Genomic DNA, 26,744 nt, shown 5'->3' with positions numbered 1-26,744 from the left:
TATCAGTAATGAGACTGCCTTTTCATTTAGTAAATAGAGAAAATCTTAAGGATAACATGTCAACCGGGACAAATATATAAATATGTGCATGTTCTAACTATGAAAAATACCAAAAGATGGCCAAAGGGCAACTGACTAAAATTAGAAATAGCTAATTAGTGGTAAAAATCAACTAGTAATGGCATGCCTAATGAAGTATAAAAACCAAATAAAAGACTAAAAGAAGTACATAGCAGTCATTTAAGTGCTCGAACAGTGAAGCTTGGGGGCCGTTTGGATACGTGGATTTTAGAATCCAGGTTTTAGTTTGAAAACAGTGTAAAAGAGGGTTCATAATCAAGCTGTTGTATGCTGTCCTGACAGCGTTTCTTGGATTTTAAGTAAGAAATCCAGGTATTAGAAATCTCTCCCCCATCCTCAGATTTCTAAAACCTGGAAACATGCGGCGATCTTCTGCTCTCTTGCTGTCGGAAAAAGGGCGAAAAATCAGAAAACGAAGGCTGGTCTCTTTCTTCTCTCGTCTCCCATCTACAATTTTAAGGAAATCCAAGATTCTAAAATCCGCGTATCAAACCGGCCCCTTAGTATCTCCTGCACTGCATCCATATATTGCTGTGTCGACAAAATAAAAGTTAGTCAAAATAAAACACATGCTTTATGACACGTTGGCAAGGACCATTTCTAGAGCATCCATCAAGTTTAAAAACACTTCCAACCATGGGAGCAGTTTATCAAAGCTAACCAAAAGAATACAAATTCATGTCAAAAACATAATAAAAGTACAACTAATATGTAATTCAGTGACCAGAGCATATGCATTAAATTCCAAAAGAACATGACCATTTGGTCTATCTTTATACAATGTGTCAGAGATACAATACGATAAGGATGATAACCAATTAAGGCAATTAAAAATAAAAGTTACCTTAACAAGAGCAGGAGGACCAATCGCAACAAGATCTTCAAGTGATTCCATCTTGTCTAGTGGTAAAGAGCTGTAAAGTTCTTCAGTATCACTAAATTCATCAAAATCCTCCTTCACGTACATATAGAAATAGAAGAATATCAATCACCAGTAAAAGGTACTAAACAAGCAATATCGAATGGGATTTAGACAAAAGACAATTGAAAATAAAAAAATTGGAACCAAAAAGCATATTATACCAATTTGACAAACAATCGAGAGAAGATTACTTACATTCCAGTTGATTAAAAAGAAGTTGAAAATGGATTATTTGATTAAATTGACAGCCGAGTACAAACCTGATTACGTTCAACATAGTCTTCTAGGAAATCTCTAACATCATTGACCTGTTCAGGACTCAACTCATCATTATCTAGAAGCCTCAGAAGCAATTCTAACTTTAGTATATGAGCTTTATGCCGAACAATAGATGTTTCCAAATGCGTCTGCAAAACAAAGATATCATCAATATAAATGAGTCCAAGAAAAATACAACACAGCAACCTGGATTGAGATCAACTGTTTGGATTGGTTTTTCCTTCTCAATGTACCAGTCGAGGTGGCCTTGTTTTTCCTTTCTTCACAGAAAGCCCCTCAATTTCAGCCTCAAAGCTATCAATCTGAGACTCCAGTTCCCCTACCTATCAAAGTCACAAGAATAAATACATTGGAAACTCATCTCTACTTCCATTCTCATCCCATTATGTAAGCATAGAAGCAAGACAAACAACGAAATCAAAATTTAAGCAGATCAAAGAGCCTGACCAGTAACTAAGCTTACAAATTAGCTCTCACAAAAAAAAGGCCCAACAACAACAAAAACTAAGCTTACAAAGATTAATTACATAGAAAGAACCATTGCAAAAATAAATGCCTTAAAAAAGCTACGAATGAGGAGATCATTTAAAGAAGGAAAAGGTATGCCAATTAAAACCCTTCACCCAGAGTAAATGATGAACGTCCAGAGTCAAAAAAATATAACAGAAGGCATCATGACTTCAAAATGAAATCTAAAATACAATATTTTATACATCCAACTGACCATGATTGGGAGGTTTTGTTGCCACTTACCAGTTCAAAACATGGCTCGGAGGTTTTATAATACCAATTTCCACAAGCCAAGAAAACACGAAAGAAATGTGGAATGGTGAATATAAAGTCGAAGAATATAACTGAAGGCCACAATCAAATGAAATATACGGTAGACCATCGTTGCCATATAATAAAAAACATAGAAGGAATGAAGGAGATCCGATTTACCCATGTTTGCTTGAATTTCAACCTCAGGAAGTAAACAGCAAGAAATAAAAAAGATATTGCATACCACATTGTTCAACCAATCCCTTGTCTCCGATTTAGCCTTCTCCTTTGGATCCTATAATGGAAAGATCAAAAACAGTACATGAGATAATCGACAGAGAAGATTTTAAACAGCTATACAAGTCAAAGCTTATACTGGTCATTATGTGGATATATTTGTTTTCCCGTCATTTTACTAATCAGGACTCTAAGAAGCCCACAGGAAACAACCAAAACTAGGGTTACAACCAAAAAAAAAGAACCTATATCAGACAATAACTATAAATAACTAGGAAAAATCCTTTCCTTCGGCAAAAATAAAAACCCACATAACTGATACATAATTAGTTTATCTTGGAGAAAAAATTCGTACTAAAAAGAAACAGGAATACAATAGGTCACTGATATGCATCAAGTACCGCAAACAGAAAGCCGTAACAACAAATAAGATGCATGCCTGTGGCATATGAAAAGATAAATATCGTACAATATCTTCAGCCCTAGTACAATAATTGTGAAAAAAATTAGCTTAAAGACACTAACATAACAAGAACACCAAAAAGCACTAAAGTTATTTCCATATCATTATCAACTGTAACATGAACATATTATGAAAATTTAATTTCAGCGTGAGCAGATAGAGGTAGCTCCAAAGTAGACAGAGCAAGAGAAAACTCTAAGTTCATGATGGCGGATACTAGAACAAAGTGTACACAATTATAATGAGATGGGAAAGTTACCAAAATAAATAATAATAAAAGCATTTAGCTGAACATGTCTCTGTGTCAGCTATAACAAGAACACAAGTAATGATATATTTAAGTTCAGCACTAGAGGAGCTCGTATGAGGACAGATGTAGATACAGTACACAGGGAAAATTGACCATACAACACTCCATTTTGCAGCGCTATATGATAGAGAAGAGGGTAGAGACGCTTACGGTCTTAGGTTGCTGGCCTAATCCTTCTTTTGAGAAGGCTTTTGTTTTGGTCTCCTTTTCGCAGACCTTAAATCGTTCCATCTCACGCTCAATGAGCTTGCGAGCATCCATCAGAGCCTGCTCATAAGAGGCATTAACCTATGTCAACATATATCAGAAAACTGATTGTCAACTCCAGAATCATGAGTAGTACATTCAATATGAGATTATCCACACATTACGCATCACTTAAAAGTAACAATTAATCTAAGAAGCTGATTGGATAATGGAGAACCTAACATATTCCAACCACATAATATGGAAGATCAATGACAACAAAATAGTAAAAAAATTCTCAATGAGATAATATTTCAAATATTCAAAAGAAAGGATTCAAAATTTATTGATGAAAATAATGTCAGAACATGAACCTTAACATCCAATTTAGCTGAAAAAATGATGAGCTTAGAACTAAGTACAATTCCAATGAATACTACTGAGCAATGTTTAAAAAATATCCTCGAGTAAATTATCGACTCGACCGAGTCGACTTCCATTTACCTTGGTCGAGTTGTCCTTCGAGTCCAAGTTTTGCCCTACCAATTTAATCAAAACTCCTTTGAGGTGGCCAAGTGAATCAAAAGTTGACCGCGCCAACCATTGACTCACCAAAGTCGACTCCTTTTAACCTCGGCCGAGTTATTGTCTGAGTCCGAGTTTTTTAACACCACTATTGACGACTAGAACCCTATTAATTTCAGTTTGCGTTTGCGTTTGCGTAAAAGAGAATCAGCATTCACTCAGTGAGGATAGAAGTCATTCTTTTAACCAAACTACGCTTGAGCTGAATTTCTTCATAAAATCTAAGCACTCCAAGCCGGTTTAGCTTTAGTTTGAGCCATCACCTTATAATCAATCTCTCACTAAATGTGCTCCACACCAGTTTGGCTTTAGTGTGATCCATCAATTTATATGCCAAGTAACCATATCACCTTATAATCTAGCAACAATGCTGTTGTTTACTTTCCCAAGTTAACAAATTTTCTTCATTGAATGTGCGATATACAATAGTAGACTGAAATATTTCCATTTTCACCCCCACTAAAACCGAAACCAAAACGACCGAAATGCATAATTCAAAATCGTAAGTGTAACAGCGCTATACTCTATCAGTATGTGTTACATAATTATATGTATATGAATTGCATGTGAAATGTGGTACACGTATTATGTATAAATATTTGCACGAATGTATGAGACATGCGTGAAAGTGCATGTCACTAGGTGTTCAATGTTTTTGAACCATCGTGGATGGTTGTCTTACTCATGTAATGGTTTATAAGAGTGAATTTGTGCTTATTCAAGGATTTCCATAAGTTTTGTCTTAAATTCTATCATTTGCATATGTTTTTTTTTTTTTGAGACGGTAGGAAAGGAATATATTAAGAACCGAGCTGGTTCAAAGCAAAATACAGAAATAGTGAGAGAAAGAAAATACAAAATCAAGGAGGGAGAAAATCAAACCGCTCCAATCTAGGCCTAAATACACCACTCCGAGCTAGGGAGTCAGCCTCTGAATTAGCTGATCTCCTCACATGCCTAAAGAATATAGACGAGAGAACAACTAAATCATCTAGCTCCTCAAAGAGAGATAAAAAACGCCACGGAGGAGAGGCCGCACCCAGAAGCCAAAGAATAACATTAGAGGAGTCCCCTTCCACAATCACCTTATCTATCACAGACATATCCAACGACTTAATCCCACAGTGAACAGCTCTCACTTCCGCTTCATTCGAATCCGCCACTCCAATGGGGCCCGAGAAAGCCCAGAGAACATCCCCCTTGGAATCTCAGCATAAACCCTCAATCCCTGCATCACCAGGATTGCCAAGAGAGGATCCATCGAAATTCATCTTTATCATTCCCTCAGGAGGAGGGATCCAAGGTTGATTAATTGTAAGTTTGTTGTTCCCCTCCTGGCAAATAGTCTGCCAACCTTCCCAAAGATCATACACTGAGACAAAATGAAACATAGGTATGCTTCTAGCCCAAGAAATAACCTCGGAAATGATATTGATAAATATCCAGTAAGACGATTTTGCTACACCTTCAAACACTCGGGAATTTCTTTCCTTCCAAATGAACCACCATGAAGCCACCATACACATCTTCCATAGCAACTTACCCTTACTTTTCCAGGGGCACCATTCCCAGCTTTTAATGAAATCAGATAGGGTGTTAGGGAGAGCCCAAGATACCCCAAAGCGAGATAGAATATAACCCCATATATCTCGAGCAAATTTACAGTGAATGAAAAGATGATTAATGGATTCACCATCTGAAGAACATAAGGGGCAATGGTTGACCAAAATCATCCCTCTCTTGCGCAGGAAGTCTACTGTCTGGATACGACCACAACATACTGCCCATGCAAAAAAGGAAATCCTTGGCGGGCAAGAGAAATTCCAGATCGAAGCATAAGGAGCCTCCACTTCGCTACACACCAACTGATGATAGAATGATTTAACAGAGAAAATCCGGATGTACACCAAAACCATACGAGGGAATCACTCCCACTCTTCTTAATGTAACACCCTTCAATCAAGGCCATTAATTCAAGGATTGAATTCAACTCCCGATCAAAAAAATTTCGTCTGAACTGCGGCTTCCAAACCACTACTGAGTTCACCCTTTCAAAAGAATCTGCCACCCATCCCGTCTTTTGAGAAGACACTAGGTACAGATTAGGGAACATTTCCTTGAGAGGAGCTGCTGAACACCACGGATCTGACCAGAAACGAATTTTATCCCCAACATAAACTTTAAAGCGAATACCTTTGGAGAATGGAACCTCAACCTTCAAAATATCCCGCCAAACAGTGAGACCTTTGAACTTAAAATTATCCGCAGTACACCAATTTCCTTCCCTCACCCCATATTTGCTCCCTAATACTCTTACCCATAAAGCAGAGGGTTCTGACCCAAACCGCCACAACCACTTGCCCAATAAAGCCATGTTAAAGCCTCTTATTCTCCGAATCCCTAACCCTCCATTTTTCAGAGGGAGGCACACAGAACTCCACTTAACCAGGGGGATTCCACCAGAGGGAAGAGAGCCCCCCACAAAAACCGCCTTTGAATCTGTTCAATTCTGAGGGCTACACTCACTGGGCATTTGAACAAGGAGAGAAAATAAATTGGAATACTTGATAGAACTGCTTTGATGAGAACTAACCGCCCACCTTTAGAAATCAAATTACGTTTCCAGGTGTCTAGACGTCTCTCAACTCTATGGATGATTGGATTCTAGAATAATTTATTCGGTCTTCCCACCCCCAAAGGAAGGCCAAGATAAGAAGCAGGCAAAGACTTCAAAGAGCACCCCAGAATCCTAGAAAAGACAGAGGCTTCGAAAGAAGTAACATTTATAACATATAACCCTGACTTCAAAAAATTAGTTCTTTGGCCCGAAACCATCTCGTAACACCTTAAGATGGCTTTAAGATTCAATATCTGAGAGAAAATTAGAGCAAAGAATAGCAACGTATCATCTGCGAATTGAAGGAGCGAAACCTCCACTTTATTACTCCCGATTAAGAAACCTTCAAAAAGTCTCAACTCACTACCTTTTCTCAAAAGCCGGCTAAGAGACTCCGCAACAATCACAAAGAGAAAGGGGGATAGAGGAACCCCTTGCCTTAGCCCCCTAGATGATTTGAAAAAACCCTTAGAAGAGCCATTAATGAGGACAGAGAACCAAGCAGAAGATACACAAGCTCTAATCCAACCTCTCCACCGAGAACCAAAACCCATTTTTCCAAGACTATAGTCCAAAGCCTCATTTGCATATGTTTCTATATGTTTGCATGATTTTGGAAGATTTTCACTAAACTTTCCAACCGAAATCACATGTTTCCGTGGCGACCGAAACCGAAATTTAAAACCTTGCTTTCATCTTATAGTAATTAGGATCTGCTTGGATATTGGGAATAGAAGGGAGCCGCAAAGGAATGATGTGGCGAATGGGAAATTAAGGGCGTGTTCGGCAACTATTCTTTTGCGGGATTTTCCCCTTTTTTAGGGGTGGAGAATGACGAAAGCCAAAAAAATCTCAAAAATCTTGTTCGGCTGCGTGACCCGCTAAGGTCCGTTTCCAAAATTTCCACTACTTTTTCGACTAAAAATAAGATTCCTTGAAGCGATAAATAACCGTTTCTAAAGTTTCTCATCACTCTGTTTCCGCCCGATTCTTTAGGCGAAAATGAGAAGTGTTGCCGAACATGCCCTAAAAGGAATGGAATGGAGCATTTTCCGATTCAATTCCTTGTTTGGTTTTCTCAGTTGGAAAGGGGAAAAAATCAATCTATTAAAAGGATGGACAGGAACAGAAAATTCGGCTTGATGTTGAAAGAAATCGGCTTGAAGTTGCAGGAAGATACAACAACAGAATCTGGGAAATCTGCTGGAAAATCGTTTTATAGCAAAAGATACAGCAGCACAATCCGGGAAATCATCTTGAAGCTGTCGGAAGATGTTCGAGCACTCGCCTATATCTCATCCATTTTTGTTCGAGCACTTGTTCGGATCATAATCTAGGGCTTCTTGCAATTGATAAAAAGAGGCTTCTTCCTCCTGAAAAGAAGAAAACAGAGAACGAGAAGCAAAGAAAGATGATCATCAAAGTGGCAAAGAGGGAATAAAAGGATGAGAAAATATAAATATCAATTGGGCTTCAGATCGAACAGACTGTTGTCCATCTCGGCAGAGAAATAATCCAATCACTTTTGGGTGCGTGCATGCGTGTGTGTGTGTGTGTGTGTGTGTGTGTGTGTGTGTGTGAGAGAGAGAGAGAGAGAGAGAGAGAGAGAGAGAGAGAGACCTGGAAGAGAAATTTTCCGCCTACATCGACTCGATTTAGGAAAAAAATTCGATCATCATTTTCGGGTGTCACATTAGCCGACAGGAGACTGACAAGAATATTTGTTGATTCTTTCCATTTACTTTCCAAGTTTTTGTGGCATCCAAAAGGAATGTTACTGTTTGTATCCATAGAAACATCAACTAGTCTCGTATCCCATCCCCCCTGTCAATAACATAGTGTTTTTTTCATATTTATTATTCCTTTTTGCTTCTTTGATTTTTATAGTGTTTTTCCATATTTATTATTCCTTTTTGCTTCATTGTTTTTTACCATGCATTTATTATTCTCAGTAGCAAATATTTTTCATGTTTATTTTGCATCATTTTCTTGTTCTTTGATCTTTTTTTACCTTTTATTTACATGCTCTTTGTTGTTTTGGGGTGCAATATCTCATTACATACTTAATGTTTTCTAAAGTACTTTTGTGTATGTGTACCCCTTTGTTGTGTAAATTGTGTTAGAAGAGACTCTTTCTTGAAGAAGGAATCTCCACATGTTCCTCCACATGGAAAATCCTTGATGGTTGTAGTGAGTTAGATTCGTATTTGGATTCTTTTCTAGCATGTGGTAATGTGCAAATCATTTAGGTAGGCAACTGTGTTGCTAACTAATGCGGGTGCTTAAGAAGATCAGGTTCCAAACGGGCCAGCAACATTAATGAGGGACTGCACCTTGGAACTCCACCAAAACCACCTAGGCATGACATGGCTACCATGTTGGCACTGCATCACTAACCAAATGGTCTATGAAGCACGGGTACGGGTACGTGGGTACGTGATTTGCCAAAAAAACCGGGTGCGGGTACACCGAATATAATAATATATTTTAATATTTTATTATATATTTATAAAAATTAAAAAAAAATTGTAGAGCAATAAAATAACAATAACATCACCAAAATGAAAATTTCTAATATTACTCTTCATTTCATAAGTGATTAAGTTCCATATTTCATAACATGAGGCATCAATACATCATTCATTAGAAAAAAAAATTTGTCGCCAGTGTGTTGACCAGTGCCTGACAAGATAAATACTTTTTAGAGACCAAATTATGAGAATTTCTTTACCGAACTTTTGGGATTTAATAATGTTTGGACACGATAGATTTTATGAATTTTTAAAATTTGAAAAATACCTCACCGTTTGGAAGTTAAGAAAAGTTAAAATTTTGACCTGACCCTTTTTCTTTGAATTTTGTACTAGAACAGGAGAGTTGACTTTTTTTCCTTTTAGATTTGGGTCTTGAAACTATTTTTAATAAATCCAAATGGGGGGTATTCCGTTAGTTACATGTAAATCTTAAGTAAGCCATTTACTTAAATGGTTTACATGTAGATATCGAGTAAAGGAAAGAAGAGAGAAGTACAGGAGAGGAAAGAGAAGCAGCAGGAAGAAGCAGGACGTGTCGGGTACGTGTGGGTGTGCACCCGACACACACCCAACAACCAAAATTGGTTTTTTTTTTCTTTTTAAAATGGGGTACGTACCCAGGACGTACCCGGACCCCATACGTGTCGGGTACGAGTGCGGGAGCCACGGGAGAGTACCCGTGCTTCCTAGCAAATGGTAGTTCTTCTCTTTTTTAATAGAAGAAAAATATATTAACAGGACAAAACTAAAGAAGGGGTTACAAAGAAAAGAAAAAACAGATAACAAAAACAAGGCTCACAAACAGAGTTTGTACCAAAAAACTAAAAATAAGGCATTTCATTCCTAACAACTATGGCACTACAAAGCAAGGTTCCAGGTTTCAAGTTCAGTATGTGCTTCGGTCATGATGGAGATGGAAACATATCAGTTTCGGATGGAAATTTTGATGAAAATCTTGTAAAATTACGAAAACGTATGGAAACATATGCAAATGGTGGATATTTAAGATAAATCTTCACAAAGTGCTAGAATAAGTACAAATAAGGCGGTCCAAAGCACGAGGCTCCCGCCATTGTGGGGTCTGGGAAGGGCTAGATTAAACCTGGCAAGAATTGACCTGGACCCGCAGGTCGACCCGGCCCGCCCGTAATTTCCTGGTCCGGGTCAGCGTTTTGTGACCCGTTTCGAAGTTGACCCGCGGGTCAACCCGACCTGTCAAAACTGAGCGGGTCAGGATGGACCCGCGGGTGCCCATAGAAGTGAAACAAAAAAGTAGTTTCTAGGTAATTGTCATATTTCTATACCTCTTCTTTGTAGTTTTTTATGTAATTGTCATATAAAGGAACCCCTTTTCGGTACTTTTTCCATAATTTTTCTACTTTATAGCACTTTTTCCGTAATTTTCCTCTAAAACTTTAGTACATTATGATTATTATTGCTAGCTTTTTCGGTACTTATTATTGCTAGCCACCTTTCCAAAAAAGTATTTCCTTGGAGTTTTCACCACGTCTAATAAGACAAATCTCTCAACACATCAGTTGCAAAAGATGGGCGAGAAGTAGCCTTTGGAGAAGGTGGCTAGCAAATACCTATAAAAACTAAAAAAACCAGAAAAAGCAAAAATTTACTAGAAACACAGGTGACCCACAGGTCGACCCGGCCCGTACCGTACGGGCCGGGTGCGGGTCCAAGCTTAGTGACCCATAAATTTTCCCGGGTCATTTTGACCCGAACCCGTACAGGCCGGGTCAAACCAGACCCGGTCCGCCCGTTTGCCAAGTCTAGGCTAGATGTACATGCACAGCCTTACCCCTGCTTTGCAGAGAGGCTGTTTCCGTGACTCGAACCCGTGACCACGAGGTCACAATGGAACCTTATTGTTGCGCCAAGGCTCGCCCTCTGCTAGAATAAGTACAAATACATACTAAAAAACCATCAAATAATAAAAAACCACCCACAATGGTCTAACAACATTGAACACCTAGTAACATGCGCCGTCATGCATGCCTGGTAATTTAGTACATATCAAATTTTATATGTAATTTATATAAAATTTATACAAAAGACATGCACCACACTTCACATGCAATTCATATAAATATAATTGTGTGACACATACTAATCTAGTAAACCACTAATACACTTAGGTTTTAGTTTTGCTATGCGTTTCGATTTTGGTAAGTGTTTCAGTGGGGATGGAAACGAAAACATTTCGGTCATTTCATGTCAATTTGGATGAAATTTAAAACTATGTTACAAACAATACCAAAATTCGCTAATCTATAAGCTTGTGAGTTTACATCCCAATCAAATTTGGTACTTCCCATAATATGAATTATTCTATCGTCATTATATAGTGCTGAGGTCATTTGGCATTACAGTGTTAGGGTCTGTATTAGAAGCCATTCTATATTTTCTTTGAAATATTAATAATTTTTTTGGTCCAAAAAAAAAAAACTACTCTAAATGCAGCTTGAGCTTTTATACCTAAGAGATTTAATGGCAAGCATAACTTCTATTTTTTTGAATGATTAGTAGAAAGCATAACTTTAAGAAATGTAACATAAAAACCTGTATAACTTCGAAAGAGGAATATTTTTTGGGGTTACCTACAGGCATGCAAGAAACCTAAAAAACTCGACAAAAGATAATATTGAAAAGTAAAAAATCCACGGGTAAGCGCATAGTACTTCATAAAAGCACAAGGTACAGATTGTAGAAAAAAAATATTTAGGTAACTAGGAATACATAAAGCCATAGATACAGTGCACTAACAATATTGAAAGTCAAGATATAAGATAAGGCTATTCCCAATAGGTATATCTAAGTATATTTGTACATGAGCTTGGAACATTGAAAATGCAGTTTCATTGTTACATGGAAAGAAGCTAACTAAATGAGTGATAGTGATACAACCATAGAAGAAGAAAAAAAATAGAACTGGCTGGAAACTGGTTTGAAGGCACTAAATTGGGGGTTTTAGAATCACTTCCTAATTTGGGGGCACGAAACCCATGGCACAGAAACAAGACTAAAAGAATACAAGAACTTCATATATTTAATCTGGTACTAGGTATAAATCAGCCATGGTTTTACAGCTTCCCCATTTGAGGCAACTTCAAATGGAGGTTTGTTGTTTGTAGAAAAAAGATATTTCATCTAGGGCTATTCATTAGGTCAGTTCTCCTTGAGTTATCTGGCTTCTACATACATGAAGTGTGGGAGCAGCGCACCAACTCAAGATCCTTTTTTTTTAATGGACCAACTCAAGATCCCTTAAAAGTGCCTATATTTGTACTCTATGGATTTTTTTTAATTTTTTTTTGCCAAGCATAAGCTCTGCAACTCTTTTTTTGAATGGCAAGAATATTTATTATTCAAGAAGAAAAAGGGGAGTGGGGGGGGGGGGGGCAACCAAGGGGTCAGAACGGGGACCACTTCAGAACAAGAACAAAAAGCCTGAACTAGAGTCAAGGGGAAAGATAATAAAAAAGCTCTACCATTCGGGAAGAAAAATAAAAAAGCTCTAAACCATTTAATGTCGTCAGGTGGTTAAAAGGAAATAAACATGCAACCTGGAGATTTGGAAGTTGGACGAACGAGATAAGGGATCGCATTGGAGGGGCTAGCATCACCCTTTCAGCATGTGAAAGCTCTAGACCATTTAATGTCATCAGCTGGTTAAAAGGAAATAAACATGCACCTAGGAGATTTGGAAGTTGGATGGACGAGATCAGGGATCGCATTGGAGGGGCTAGCATGACCTTTCAGCACGTGAAACGATATGCTAATGAGGAGGCAGATAAGCTCGCTAGGGAGGGTGCAGGGAAGCAAGAGCTTGACTTACCCCGTGATGTTTTCTGCTTGCTATCTTGTTTTTCCTTTCTTTTTTCTGGTTTTAGTCGTCCATCTCGGCCGGCTTTGTACATTCTTCTTCCTTTATTAATGATATCTAACCATTCAAAAAAGAAAAGCGCTCTAGGCCATAGTTAGCAAAACTCTGTTTTAAACACATTTTATTTCTTTGCCGTTTAATACTCAATAATAAACTTTTACATTAAAAAAAACCGCGCCTTCTTAGGAAAATGTTTAAAACAAGTTTAAAACGTGCTAAACTCGTTTTTTGGCCAACTTTCCAACTTTATCATCATTTTTTTGGTGTTTTCATTATTTACTACGTTTTTTTGAACCAATACTGTATTAAACTCAGAATTTTTCCAGTCCCCTTTTTTTCGGCGAATCACATTTTGCTAACTATGCTCTAGACTAACCCTAATCTGACCAAAAAGCTCTGCGACACTTTACTGACCAGTATTTATATTAATTAACAGAAACTCTATATTACATATAAGTATATAACAACTCAAAGTCTTCTTATTAATCAACTTCTCATTGCAGGCATCAAACTTCACAACCGAAGTCTTAAGTTTCTCGAATCAACTTTAAATTGCAAAAAGAAAGACATAATATCACAAAAATGTCCGACAACAGAAACCCTAACCCTAACACATCAAAATAAGAGATCAAAGATAAAAGAAAGAGGATGAGAATATTCTAACCTTCTTGTCCTTTATCTCGCTGGATTGAATCCACGTCTTGATCTGATCTCTATATCTCTGCAGCTTCTTGATCTCCTTCTTCAAATCAGCTTCGAATTTCTCTTTCTGATTCGCATTTTCCGTATCGTAAACCTAAACACGATGGAAAAAAAAAAACAGAAAAAGAAAGTAATTTAACAGAGAACAAAAATGATAAAATAGAACAAAAGAAAAATATGATTTTTCGGAAAGATACCTTGTTCCAGATACTGTCGAAGACATCAACACCTTCCTGAACTTTTTTCAGAACTCGATCGATCTCTCCTTGTAGTTTGCGACTCGCTCCCATGGTGAAGTAGAGGAAGAACAGAACAGATGAGAAGATTTTACCATCCAAACCCTCCGAATCGTATTTCCTAGGGTTTTTTTAGGGTTTTCTAGGGCTTCAAAGTAGCAGAGGGGAAAAATGAAGAGAGATAGGGAGAGAGGCCCTTGCCACTGTATTTTGATTAAGCAATACTAATTGGGAGATAATAAATTCGCACCCCCTCTACGATTGTTCGCGCCCTGGCAACGTGAATTGACGTCAAAAAGCGTTAGTGTCTATTCACGTTACCCTCTTTTTTTAGACGCTTTTTGACGTCAAAAAGAGTTCATTGGAAGTGAATAATCCTCCAGGAGGTGCGAATTTATCATCTCCCTATTAATTATGTCTCATAGACTAATGGGACCGTATCTAAATTTAACACGCTAAAATAATTCCGTGCCAGTGGGCCCCACCCACCATGGCCACCACATCAAAATCTTAGGTGTTAAATGGTTTAAAATAGTGAGCCCCATCCCATCAATCACATGAGGTGTAAAATAGTGGGCCTTACAGCCTTAACATATGCATGGAGATGGTGGGCCCGCTACATCAATAATTCCATGCCAGTGGGCCCCACCCATCTGAGCATGAGGTGAAAATAGCGGGTCTTACAATATGCATGGAGATGGTGGGCCCGCTACATCAAAACATGAGTTGTAATGCATGAGATGATATCCCAATCGAGTTGGGCCCACCAGATACATAGGTTTGGGTTGAGATGGTGGGCCCCACGCATTGGAGCATGATGTGAAAATAGCGGGCCCTACCATATGCATAGAGATGGTGAGACCATGGTTTTAAATTTCGACCGAAATCCGAAATTTCGGTGGAGACAGACACCGAAACCCATAAAAACCGAAATGGTCATTTATTTCGACCGGACCGAAATTTCGGTTTTCCCGAAATTTGACCAAAAAAATCTTTTTCTTTAATATTATTTTAATATTTCACCGAAATTACTGAAATATTGAATAAAATATTACTTTCGGGGTTTTGTACCAGATTTCAACTGCAAATTTGAAATTTCGGTCGAAAATTCAAATTTTCAAACTCCAAAACCGGTACCGAAACTGAAATTTTAAACCTCGGGTGAGACCATTACATCATAACATGAGGTTTAATGCATTAGATGATATTCCAACCCATGTTTCCATATGGTCACTCTTCTTTTGATTTATATTATTTTCCACTTCTTCTTTTTAAGGGCAGTACTTAGTTAGAATAACCTTAACAGGTATAAGAATTTTCCTCAAGTTATTCAAAGTTGACGTGATCGTGTTATGTTCAGTGCATAAACTTTTACCACACTCGTTTGTCACTTCTTAGGGTCTCCAACCCATTGACTAAGATAGGTCACTATAGTCCCTCACACAGGTAAGGCGTTATAGGATGACATGTCAATCTCACCTTCCAACTGTGAACTGTTTTAGGTCTACAAGTAAATGGAATATCATATCTCCCTACCCGGGATCTGTGAATTCTTAGCATAATTTTCTTACAATGTTATCTGGAAAAACATGTGTTTAAATAAAGGGAGATGATATTTTCACCCCGCCTCCTCCTACAGTACGCATGCGCCCCCCTTATAACATGATTTGACATGAACAGTGGGCAATTTAACGCTTTTTGACGTCAAATCACGTTACAACGGGGCGCATGCCTTAGGGGTGAAAATATCATCACCCTAAATAAATCATACAACACATTCTAAGATTACCCATAGTTATAGGGAAATGATATCAGCGCTCCACTTTTTTTATAATTAAGCTCCACTTCCTTGTCTTTTAGCATTTAAAGGGCTTGTGAGAGCTTTTTGGGAACCGTAATAACCTTTTGACAGCCTTTTTAAATACTAAAAGACAAGAAAGTGGAGCGGAAATATCAAAACAGTAGAGCGCTGATATCATTTCCCTAGTTATATAGGTAAAATATGAAAAAAAATCATTTTTTTTTAACTGACAGGTGAATGACACCATTATTTGATTTCATGTCTACTCGGTGTCATACCATCCAAAATATCAAAATGCCCTTTTATTCTTCTTCTCTATTTTTTTTTTCTATTTTTTCATCTCTACCGCCGTCGAACATTGTTGTAACTCAAAAGAGGAAGAAGACGGAGAGGAAGACGAAGAAAAATGAGAGGAAGTTGAAGAAGAAAAGTGGAGAAAGAAGAAAATAGAAAGATGGAAAAAAGAAGAATAGATGCATGAAAAAATGTAAAAGCACCGGAAAAATGAATGGCATTGGAAAAATGAAAAAAAGAAGAAGAAGAAAGAACAATCGTCCTGGAAAACAATGGAAGACGCTAGAAAAAAAATGGAAGGCCCAATAAAAAAGAAAAGGAGAGGAAGATGAAGAAGAAAAACGACTCGGAAAAGTTGGAGCCGAATTTGGAAAGAGGGGCTTACTTGGAAAAGTAGGGGTCAACTCGGGAAAACTCTAATTTTTTTCTAGTCAACGCCAATGTTTATCGGCTCGACTCCAACTTTTTCCTTCTTCTTTTTTGTTTTTTACGATGCCTTCCATTTTTCTCGGCGTTGATTCTTCTTTTTCTTATTCTTCCTCTTAATTTTTATTTTTCAGCACCTTTCATTTTTTCCCGTGCTTTCCAATTTTTCCAGCATCCAGTCATCTTTTTTCCTTCCACCTCTTTTCTTCTTCTTCCTCCTTCAATTCATTTTCCTCTATTTCCTCTTTTTTTCTTCTCCCTCATCTTCTTCCTCTTTCGAGTTGCAGTAGTCACCAGCAATGAAGACAAAAAACATAAAAAAAAAAGAAAAGTAAAGAAGAAGAAGAGGCAAACGGTCTTTTAGACTGTATGGGGCCAGACAAATTTGAAATCAAATAATTGTGCCATTTTCCTTTTACTTCAAAAATAAAACTCAAAATTTTCACATCTTATCCTAATTATAATGAAGTACGAAAGACGATTCTATTAAATAAAATCCATGTACAATTTGGAAATCTTAGAGAACCACCACTTAATTGCTCTTTTCAATGGCAAAGTATATTAACACCAAGGAAGCATGAATTTTTAACGGAAAAGAGTGTTATTTTATTAGGGAAATGATATCAGTACAGCATTGCACAGACACAGTTTATCCTTTCTTTCAATTGGCTTGTGAGCGCATTGAAGAACACACCCAAACCTACTCCAATGGTAATTGTTTGGTTTTTTCCGCTGAAAAACAATTTATGCTGGCAATTTATTTAGGGCCGCCGCTAACTGAATACCTTTGGTGGTGGTTTTACTGACCGCTAGTTAAAGTATGCTGAATATAAACCATATTTCTTGTAGTAGCTCTGACTATTATGGCGTAGAGTTATTTGGTAAGTTCAATCAGATTGGGACGATCGACCATATATCATAACCTTCATACTATCCATGTTACTTCTCAAGGGGACAAATCTGGAGAGTTATTTGGGTAGTTTACATTTGCTTCAATAAAAGGGGCATGCAAATGATTAAAAGAAATAGGAATCAAAATGTCTGTTTACAAACATAAGAAAGATCTCTGAGAATGTTTCTATATAATTTATATTTACAAACCTAAGAAAGATCTTTCTACATAAGGAGAACTTGACTTCAAGTCCAGGTGATGAAGGCTTATCTCAGGTCGAGATTTTCTTAGCTGAGTTAGAGTGAAATCCAGTATTTTCCGTAAAGTACAGCAGTGCCCACTTCAAAGGATGATCCAAACCTTTCATTTCTTGGGCCACAACGTAAATAGGATGTACCCCATAAATCATCTTTATGGGATGATCGTAAGCCTCCGATCCCTAGATGTTTCTATAATGTTCAGCCCATCTTATAGAACAACAATGATTAAAACAAGTGAATCTTTTGAATCAGAGGAAAGAGAAGATTTCAAATGAAAGAATGTGGAGTTGGGGGCCGGATAGGAATCTGAGCTAAGTAGTCAAGCTTGTGCTAGCCACTTGACTATGGCAGCCATGTACTTGCGTTGATGCTCTACAAGTGCCAGTTCAATTTTAGTTGGCTCCCTCGTGCCATCGCCAGTAAAAACTCCGGCACCATATGGAGAATTCCCTCTAATCGCATCCATCTTGAACATACAAGCCCCGAAAGTGTACCCAATGGGAACAAAGAGCATTCCGTGGTGGGATAAGTGGGTGATTGCCGTCCAACTGCAATAGTGAAAAGGAAAATGAGAAAAAAAAACTAGTTTGTTAATTAAATAGTTGAATTGATGCATTGGCCAGAAAACAGTGCAAAGTTTTCACTTCTCAAGAAAGATTAGTATTTTTATAGAAAACAAGTCATGAATCATAGATTGGAAGAGTTATAGGTGCCCTCAAAAATGTCTATATGCCATAGAATTCTTTAAAACATTATGATGACCTCACTAATTCAAGTATGAACATGCCAATACTTTAGGAAAGATTTATTCGAGAGAAGCATATTGGAACATCATGCTAACATCAATAGTGGACCTTATAGAGCTCTGTTCGTCTGAAAACTTGACAGGTTGAGTGATTATTATTTATGGAGATTTTTAGTTATCTTTTATTTAATTTATGAATGAAAATTTGAACACTGCTTTTATCACCGTAATCCTCGGGAAAAATTACTTTAAGATCAGTGAATTTTTCCGCAACGTGAAACATTGGTTGCTCATAATCACTTATTTGTTTAGCAATATGGCGTTATAACTTATATGTATTATCCTTGAATTGTTTGATTCTCAATATGATTAGTGGAAGAATCTTGCATATCCCAAGATGCCAAATAAGATTTTAATTAGTGTGGTTTATTTTCATGTGATGTTTATACTGCGCATGTGATGCACAATTGTTTAACATAAATCACCTGTAAATACCCTTGTAAAAGGAATATTTAGTTGCAAAATAACAGCCATTAATCGAAGGAATGGATGTCATGGCCTTCCATAGCCGTTGTGGGGTTGACTGGTTGGAAAGGACCTTGGTCACATGTCAAAGCAGAAGTCATTCACTATTTCAAATTAGTGCAATTGCTTGATTCCTCAAGAGAAAGGAAAATGGAAATAATACAATGGTCACATGCCAAAGCAGGAGGAACATATTGTTATTTTCTACATGTTTTTGAGGCAATGAGCGCGACTAAACCAAGTAGAGGGTGTTGAAGCCCAAAGGGTAGACACACCTAGATACTCGGAGACCTAATCAAATCAAAAATTGTGATTGATCCAAGAGATTGACGGATAAGATGGATTAGAGGAATCCACATGCAGTGGCCAGACCCAAAAAGAGGGACCACATGTGGCGCATGTAGGCCAAATCCAAAAAAAGGGGCCACATGTGCCGCGTGTAGGCCAAACCTAAAAAAAGAGTTACACATCATGGGGAGTGTTAAAGTAAAAAGATTAAATACCACCTTCTCCAACAACTTAAGCTTTTGGAGTAACTGGTAGTTTCACATACGAAAGTGAAATTGACCAACGATTTGGTTATTTCCACTATTTTTTGCATTTCGCGGGGATTTGAGCTCACTTCTGTCTTATTGCGCACATGTCACAACATGGGATTTCGTCTTTATTTTCCAAACTAAATTCTGTTTTGCTAGCTGCCCTTCTTTTGTTTTGTTTTCCTTTTCCTTTTCCTTTCTTCTCGCCACATCATTTCCACGGGTTTTCCAACCAGATGATTGCAACTGAATATAGCTTACATACATTGTGCCATGTAAATAAATGATTCTATGCACATCTTGCTTAGTCATCGCGTGCGTGATTCTAATCTGACATGTGTCATGCAATGATAAGATGCATGTGACATCATAAAGAGCTCTCTCATGCTTCTCAACCTTTCATATCCTTAACCCTTCATATCCTTTCCATAAGTTACTTTCCAAAGCCAACTCATTGCCTAAAAAACGTGCAAATGTGAAACTCTCCATACGCCCTTCGTTTTAAATTAATCCATCCACAATGAGCTTACATATTTTGTGCTTTTGTGGGTCACTACTTTTTGGACCCTTGCTCACAAATTCTGCCCACCTTCTTTTCATTATCATTTTGTAGGACTCAATTATATATATTCAATTCATGTAGACTATAATGTTGTTTTCATTGACGTTTTCTTGTTTTTGGGTTGCTAATCCGTTGAGCAAATCTCTAAAGCCATGTTTGTGAACCGATTGAGATTCCAAAACTGATTATTGGACTCAAATTTACTTTTAATTTTGAGGTTTTGGACTCAGAATCCTTTCCCAGAATCCAAAACAAACAGTGCCTAAGCACGAGGATATGCCTTAGGATGAAGAAAAAGAACTGCCAGCGAAGTTGGTTTGGTATTTTATATCTCCCTGAGAAAAGACAGATTTGTGATGAAGAAATGGTATCTACCCTGCTGGGGTATTTAAGGCATGTATGCCAACCATGAAAAACTAATCCATGGAATATTCGAGGGTTCAAGGGCACGTTCGCGCCGGTTTGGCTATCACATATGATTTATTTTTTTCATGATAAATCGGTGTCTCGAAGTGTAGACTAGTGAAGTGGCTAAAAACTAGGAAACAAAAAATAGGAAACTAGTGTCTCCAAAGTGATGATAAGGGACAAAAAATCGAGAAACAAAAATACTACTCAAAATTGGATCGACTTTTTCATGATTTTTAGCCACTTCTCACCCACCCACACGCATCTCTTACCACTTATCAATGAAAAAAAATTCCTAACAGCCAGACATGGCTTAATTGTAAAAGATGAACTGAGAAGGGGGCACAAGCGGAGAGAGAATGAGAAATTCCTACAAAACAGTGAAAATTAATGTACTACTTCAAATTTATTTTTTTCCCCAATTTTCTAAGGGCATTGCATGCTCCCCTCACTCTCATCTTCTTATGTCTCTCCCTCTCCATCCATCTCTCACAATTGGCCCCACTAGTATTCCATGAAACATTTTTCTCCTTATGCCATGTCTGGCAACCATGAATGTTTTTTCATGATGAATTAGTTTCTCCAAGTGGTGAGAGAGGGTAGGGCAGGTGGGAGAAGGAGAGACTTGAGAGGGCACTAATGAGTAGAGGGTGAGAAGTGGCTAACAAACAAGGAAAAAGTCATCATATTTTGGGTAGAGCTTTTTGTTTCCTTGTTTTTCATGCCTTTCTAACTAGGGCTGCAACAGGGTCGGGTTGGGTCGGGTTTTTCAAAACCCTAGCCCAACCCAGGATCCCATTATCTCGGCCTTGACCCGCCCTGACCCTAGTGCAAATACCTGTTAAGAGTGCCGAAAATAAAGCAACTACTTATCATATAGAACAAAATGATCAATAAACAGAGAAAGGGAACAAAATAAGACAATATGAATTCAACAACATGACAGGCAACATAGACAATTAATAATAATAATCTAAAGAAACATCAATCCAAGATAATAGAAAACATTAGCAAAAGAAACATGCACAGATGGTTCAATTCTATAATAGAAAACTTAGGGTCGGGCCGGGTCAGGGTATCCGAGGCATTAACCCAAAACTCGACCCGACCTGAGTCAGGGTCTAAAAAAAATGAACCCTGACCCGCCCTGACCCTGTTCGGGCTCAGGACGGGTCAGGGCGGACAGGGCCAAACTTGCACCCCTATTTCTTACCCTCTCATCACTCAGTCCCTCTCATATCTATCTTTCTCCATCACCATTGGGTAAGCTAATATTATAGGGAAAAAAATCATAGCATCTCGTTTACAAGGAATTTATACCCAATCTATTGCATGAGGTTGATGGTATATAGCTGCTTGGTTATTCTTGTCGAGTGACTTGACATCTGATAACCCCATATTATCTTTTCAACCTCTTTTGGAGTTATTTTTCATATCAGCAATCGATTAATTGTTCAGTTATGCATATGGAATGGGAGATGACCAGGTAGAGGTTGACACGTTTTGGATATTCCAATATTGTTGCGTCATCGTTATTGGGCTTGAGTCATGAAAAAAAAAATAATCGGAAATATCCTTTATGTCATCTAAATAAGCACAAATAATAGATTTCTTGCACAATGGATTTTAGTATTTTACCCCATCTCTCATATAAGCACAAATATTTTATTATGTGCTTCGACTTGGTTGTCGAAGGGATGTTTGATTGTCAACTAGTAAAATGAGAGTTCTTACTAAGAGTTCTCTGAGGTGTGAACTAGTGAAATGAGAGCCATTGTCAGTGACGATGCATTCCTGATGAAGTTTATCTTTGAGGAAATGTGAGATGTTTATTTTATGGGCCTTCCACAGCAGGATTGCCTCAACCCACTTAGTAAAGTACTCAATGCAGCCACACAGGCTCACTATTCAGCGGATTTTGTCTTCATTCATGAGGTGGCTGCTGTCACATGCAACAGACCATCCGCCAAATGCCTTTTGCGATGGACGCTAGCAATTAGTTATAGTTGGGTTTAACTGACTTTAAAATAGGCTAGATTTGTCCTAAAATTAATAACAACAGGATTTGACGATGGTTGGTTTTGGGGATGTTGTGGCAATTAATTTCTAAGAGTCTCTACTTTCTTTTTACATATGAATGCTAAACTCAAGAGCACCCTTAGAAAGGATGCCCCGTTAGTTGCACTGTCACCTTCAGCAAAGTGCATCTATAAATAGTAATAGCATCAAAAGATGTAAATGTCAAAGAACATTAAACATGAAGTTTCTTTAATTAATAATAGGAAAACATACAAGATGGCTTGCTGTCCGAAACCCATTAGAGACAAACTACATAGACCTGTAAAAATTCCTAAATTTTATTTTGCGTGATAGGGACCTTTTTTGGTAAAAATTCCTAAATTTTATTACTAGGGATTTGCTAGGGACCGTCGCAGAAGGCATTTAACGGGCGGGCTATTGCATGAGAGAGAAGCCACATAGGCACAGAAAACAATCCAGAGGGCAGAGGAACTATATAATTAAGAAGCATATGAAATAAGGGGGATTTGCTACGTAATTTCACAGAAAGCCATTTTGCGGCTGCCTTTTGCATGAGAGAACACCCGCACAGGTTAACTTTTTGGCAGATTTTGTCTTATTTCATTCATTCATCCGATGTGGCCGTTCTCACATGCAAAAGCCAGCCTCGAAATGGCTTTCCGCGAAATTGCCGAGCAAATCCCAAAATAAGGTGAATCTCAAATTCTCAATACAAAAGGGAGACGTGCCGCCTTACCTCCAAACCCCACTAGAGAGAGTATACAAGAAGTTAAAAGTTAAAACATAAATAAGATGACTCTCTCTCTCTCTCTCTCTCTCTCTCTCTCTGTTTCTCTTGTACTAAATATAGATGCCAGATTAAAGTTACAACTGAGGGAGGTCCATACAACCCAATAAGTGTACCATTAGAGAGAGAGAGAGAGAGAGAGAGAGAGGTCTTCTCTCCCTCTCTGTCTCTCTCTGTGTCTGTGTGCAAATATAATTGCCGGATTAAAGATAAAAGTTACAACTGAGGGAGGTCCATACAAACCTTGGAGTTTTCTTGACAGCATAGTTTGCATCAATAAGCTTTCCTTCTTTGTGATGGTACATCTCTCTCTCTCTCTCTCTCTATTCATTCATATAAACCACTTCTTATCACTCAATCAAAAGTTCAAAGCCAAGGCTGTTCATTCACTAACTACCAACACTTCCATCACCATGAAACCCGCAACTCAACCTTCACCCCTCTGACAACTATATTCCTTATCATATGTTATTTTCCAAATCCTTGAATGGCAAAACTGGCCTCCATTTCCCACACCAATAAAAAATCCCATCCCTTCCTCAACATATCCTTCCTCTTCCTCCTTTCTTTCTACCTCACATCTCACATCTTTCCCTCAAATCCTCATTCTCTCCATCAATTCACAACACCCATACCCACAAAACCCCTCATCCCCCCATCTCAACCTCTTCATAATTCCCAATTTGGTTGCATAGGACTAGAAAATTATCAAGGCAATGAAGCCAAGTGCATGTTTCTTATATCTGAAAGAAGATGCAAATCACAAGGCTACATAGACTATCTCAATCTCTTCTATTGTGTCTGTGGCCAACACCCAATTTTTGGCTACACCATACTAGTCGTTTGGCTTGTCTTGCTTTTCTATCTATTGGGAAATACAGCTGCCTATTACTTTTGCTCTTGTTTAGAGAGATTGTCAATAATTTTGAAGCTTTCTCCCACTATAGCTGGAGTCACCCTTCTTTCTCTAGGCAATGGCGCGCCCGATGTCTTCGCGAGTATCGTCTCCTTCATGGGCGCTGGGGATGCCGATGTTGGCTTCAACAGTATACTAGGTGGCGCTTTCTTCGTTTCCACAGTAGTAGTTGGAATAATAAGCATTTTGGTTGGCCCCCGCCGCATTTCTCTAGACAAGTCTAGCTTTATTAGAGATGTTTGTTTCTTCCTCTTAACTCTATCTTATCTGCTTGCCATCTTGATTGTTGGAAGGATCAATATATGGGGAGCAATGGGTTTCACTTCTCTCTACTTTATATATGTGTTTATAGTCTCTATTTCGCATTTCTGTCGAAGGAAAGAAACAGAGGTGAGTTTGTCTGTTGCAGCTCCTCTATTGCCTATTGACAGATTAGAATTCGGCGAATTGGGTGTGCCTCTCTTGGCTAGTATTGATAAAGAGTGCATTTTGATGATGGAGAAAGAAGCTCTTAAAAATGAGGAACAGAGGGCTAAAACAAGATGTTGTAACTTCAATTCCTCAACTTGTTATTACTGGGGTAGTTTTCTTTACATTTTGGAGCTGCCAATTTATCTACCAAGGAGATTGACTATTCCTGTGGTATGTGAGGAGAGATGGTCTAGGCCATTCGCGGTGGCTTCGGCGACATTAGCACCAGTACTTGTGGCAGCCATTTGGGCTTCTGAAAGAGGGAATATGGGCTTGAAAACAAGCCTCGTTATTTTTATATCTGGAGGTGTAGCTGGGATAATTTTAGGAACTCTTGCATTTGTGACTACTGAGAAGTCTAGCCCACCCAAAAGATTTCTATTCCCTTGGCTTGTTGCAGGATTTCTGATGAGTGTGATTTGGACTTACATTATTGCTCAGGAATTGGTTTCTTTGCTGGTTTCATTAGCGGATATATTTGGTATAAGCACTTCAATCCTAGGGCTGACTGTCCTTGCTTGGGGTAACTCACTTGGGGACTTGATTGCCAATGTTGCAATGGCGCTGAATGATGGATCAGATGGGACCCAAATTGCAATCTGTGGCTGTTATGCAGGGCCTATTTTCAACACTTTGGTGGGGTTGGGGCTGTCTCTTGTTTTCTCAACTTGGAAAGTATACCCATCTTCATATGTGGTCCCAAAAGACGACTCACTTTTCCAAACATTGTTCTTTTTGGTGGGTGGCTTGCTTTGGGGTCTTTTGATCCTGCCAAGGAAAGGTATGAGGCTGGATAGGTTCTTAGGATTTGGGCTTTTGTCTATATATCTCTGCTTTCTCTCCCTAAGTATTGTCCAAACACTTGGTTTGGTTCAACTTCATGGCTCCTAAGTCTTCTCCAAATACTTGGCTTGGTGTAACAAAATGACACCTTAGTTGGTTGGGACTTCCATGCACTTCTAGACCCTAAAAGAGGGTATCGTTGTAATCTTTGATATTAAATTGCTATGTGAAAAATCAGATAGGAGAAGTGGCATCGTTGTCAAATGCCCTAGTGTCAAGGACATTGCAAGAGAATATATGTGTACATAAGGGAGGGTGAAATGGTAGTAATTTCCACTCTCTTTTTCAGCATTTCCACCCCTTCTCGGTTGGCTTTTCCTAAAGATGGCAGCATTTTCACCTCTAGTTTGTCTTTTTCTTCATGTTTTTTTGCAAAAAAAGACAAACAAGAGGGTAGAAATGCTGAGGAAGTGTATAAAAATGTGTTTAACAGAGTAGAGATTTACACTCACTGTTAAAAACTCACCAAGTCAATCATGAATTGGCTCTATGGAGTCAACCAAAAACTCCTTTCACTCACCGAAGTCTTTAAAAGGACTCATCCCCAGTAGACCTTGGGGCAAAGTTTCTTTTTTCATGCAGGTATTTCAAAACTGCTTACATCCCCTTGTCTTCTATCTACAAGAACACCCCACTTCTTCATTGCACTTAAAACAGCAACAGCTCACTGGGAAAGAAGAATCAAAATAAAGAGAAGGGTGCAAATATCAATCATTTTATTTACTCTGAAAGACCTGGGACTGAAATCCAGACAATACCCTAGGGTGCGTTTAGTTGCACAAAAGCCTTTATAGCTTAGGGGTTTTGATTGGCATTTGGGTGTCATGTCAGCAAAATCCCTTGTTTGATTGCCAGTATAGCATTGACATCTCATGAGACTACCAGGGAAGTCTCATGATTAATCATTGCATGTTTGCTTATGTGTCACCCTTTTTTCCTTCCTATCAAATCCATGCCAAAATCCACAAAAAAGGAGGAATTTTGCTTGGATTTCTTGGGAACAATGCTTTTTCTCTCTTTCGCTTTCTTACCTCTCCCCCTTTCTCTATATTGGTAAGGACAACCATACCACTACTCTGGACGTGGTTGATGACCAAACACTACTTACCACTATTCTACAAGATAAGTTCGAAATAAATCCAATGCTTGTATCCTCTCTGTCGGCAAAGGTTTGGTGCATGAACGTCTAGTGCACGGGGTACAATGATATTGGTGTTAGGTCATTTTAGTTACAGAAGGAGCCAAAGTCAGGTCCATTGTAGGACCTAACATACATGGTTGGATGCAAGATGTAACAGCTTTTCTCTCCCTTCAATTATAAAGCTTGTCATCACTCGTTAGAAACGTGGTAAACTTGGCTTCCTTTGAGAACATCTTTATTGGGTTGGATGCATTCTTGGCCACATCACACTGAATATTCTACAATATT

General features: G+C 38.2%; 1 protein-coding gene and 1 pseudogene across 2 annotated transcripts in view; one reads left to right on the top strand and one right to left on the bottom strand.

The window, feature by feature from the left end:
- The window catches only part of LOC143880867 (uncharacterized), a 29,334-nt gene extending 15,318 nt beyond the window's left edge, over positions 1-14,016 (bottom strand). Inside the window, exons 1-7 of one of the 2 annotated variants that reach the window (XM_077383844.1) lie at positions 13,771-14,016; positions 13,536-13,667; positions 3,205-3,342; positions 2,289-2,339; positions 1,516-1,605; positions 1,264-1,410; positions 926-1,036 (exon numbers count right to left, since the gene is read on the bottom strand). In XM_077383844.1, the coding sequence (XP_077239959.1) occupies positions 926-1,036; positions 1,264-1,410; positions 1,516-1,605; positions 2,289-2,339; positions 3,205-3,342; positions 13,536-13,667; positions 13,771-13,863 (762 nt within the window). In that variant the 5' untranslated portion in view covers positions 13,864-14,016. The remainder of the gene's footprint in view (positions 1-925; positions 1,037-1,263; positions 1,411-1,515; positions 1,606-2,288; positions 2,340-3,204; positions 3,343-13,535; positions 13,668-13,770) is intronic. The other variant, XM_077383850.1, reaches the window with a different exon arrangement.
- Positions 14,017-23,158: 9,142 nt separating this feature from the next.
- LOC143880839 (cation/calcium exchanger 1 pseudogene) lies at positions 23,159-25,610 on the top strand (annotated as a pseudogene).
- Positions 25,611-26,744: the final 1,134 nt, after the last annotated feature.

This window comes from Tasmannia lanceolata, unplaced genomic scaffold, assembly GCF_043159265.1.
Source record: "Tasmannia lanceolata isolate RefF3 unplaced genomic scaffold, GAP_Taslan_0.1 ptg000002l, whole genome shotgun sequence".
Lineage (NCBI taxonomy): Eukaryota > Viridiplantae > Streptophyta > Magnoliopsida > Canellales > Winteraceae > Tasmannia > Tasmannia lanceolata.
Note: the sequence above shows the minus strand (reverse complement) of the source record. Positions and strands in the feature narration are given on the sequence as shown.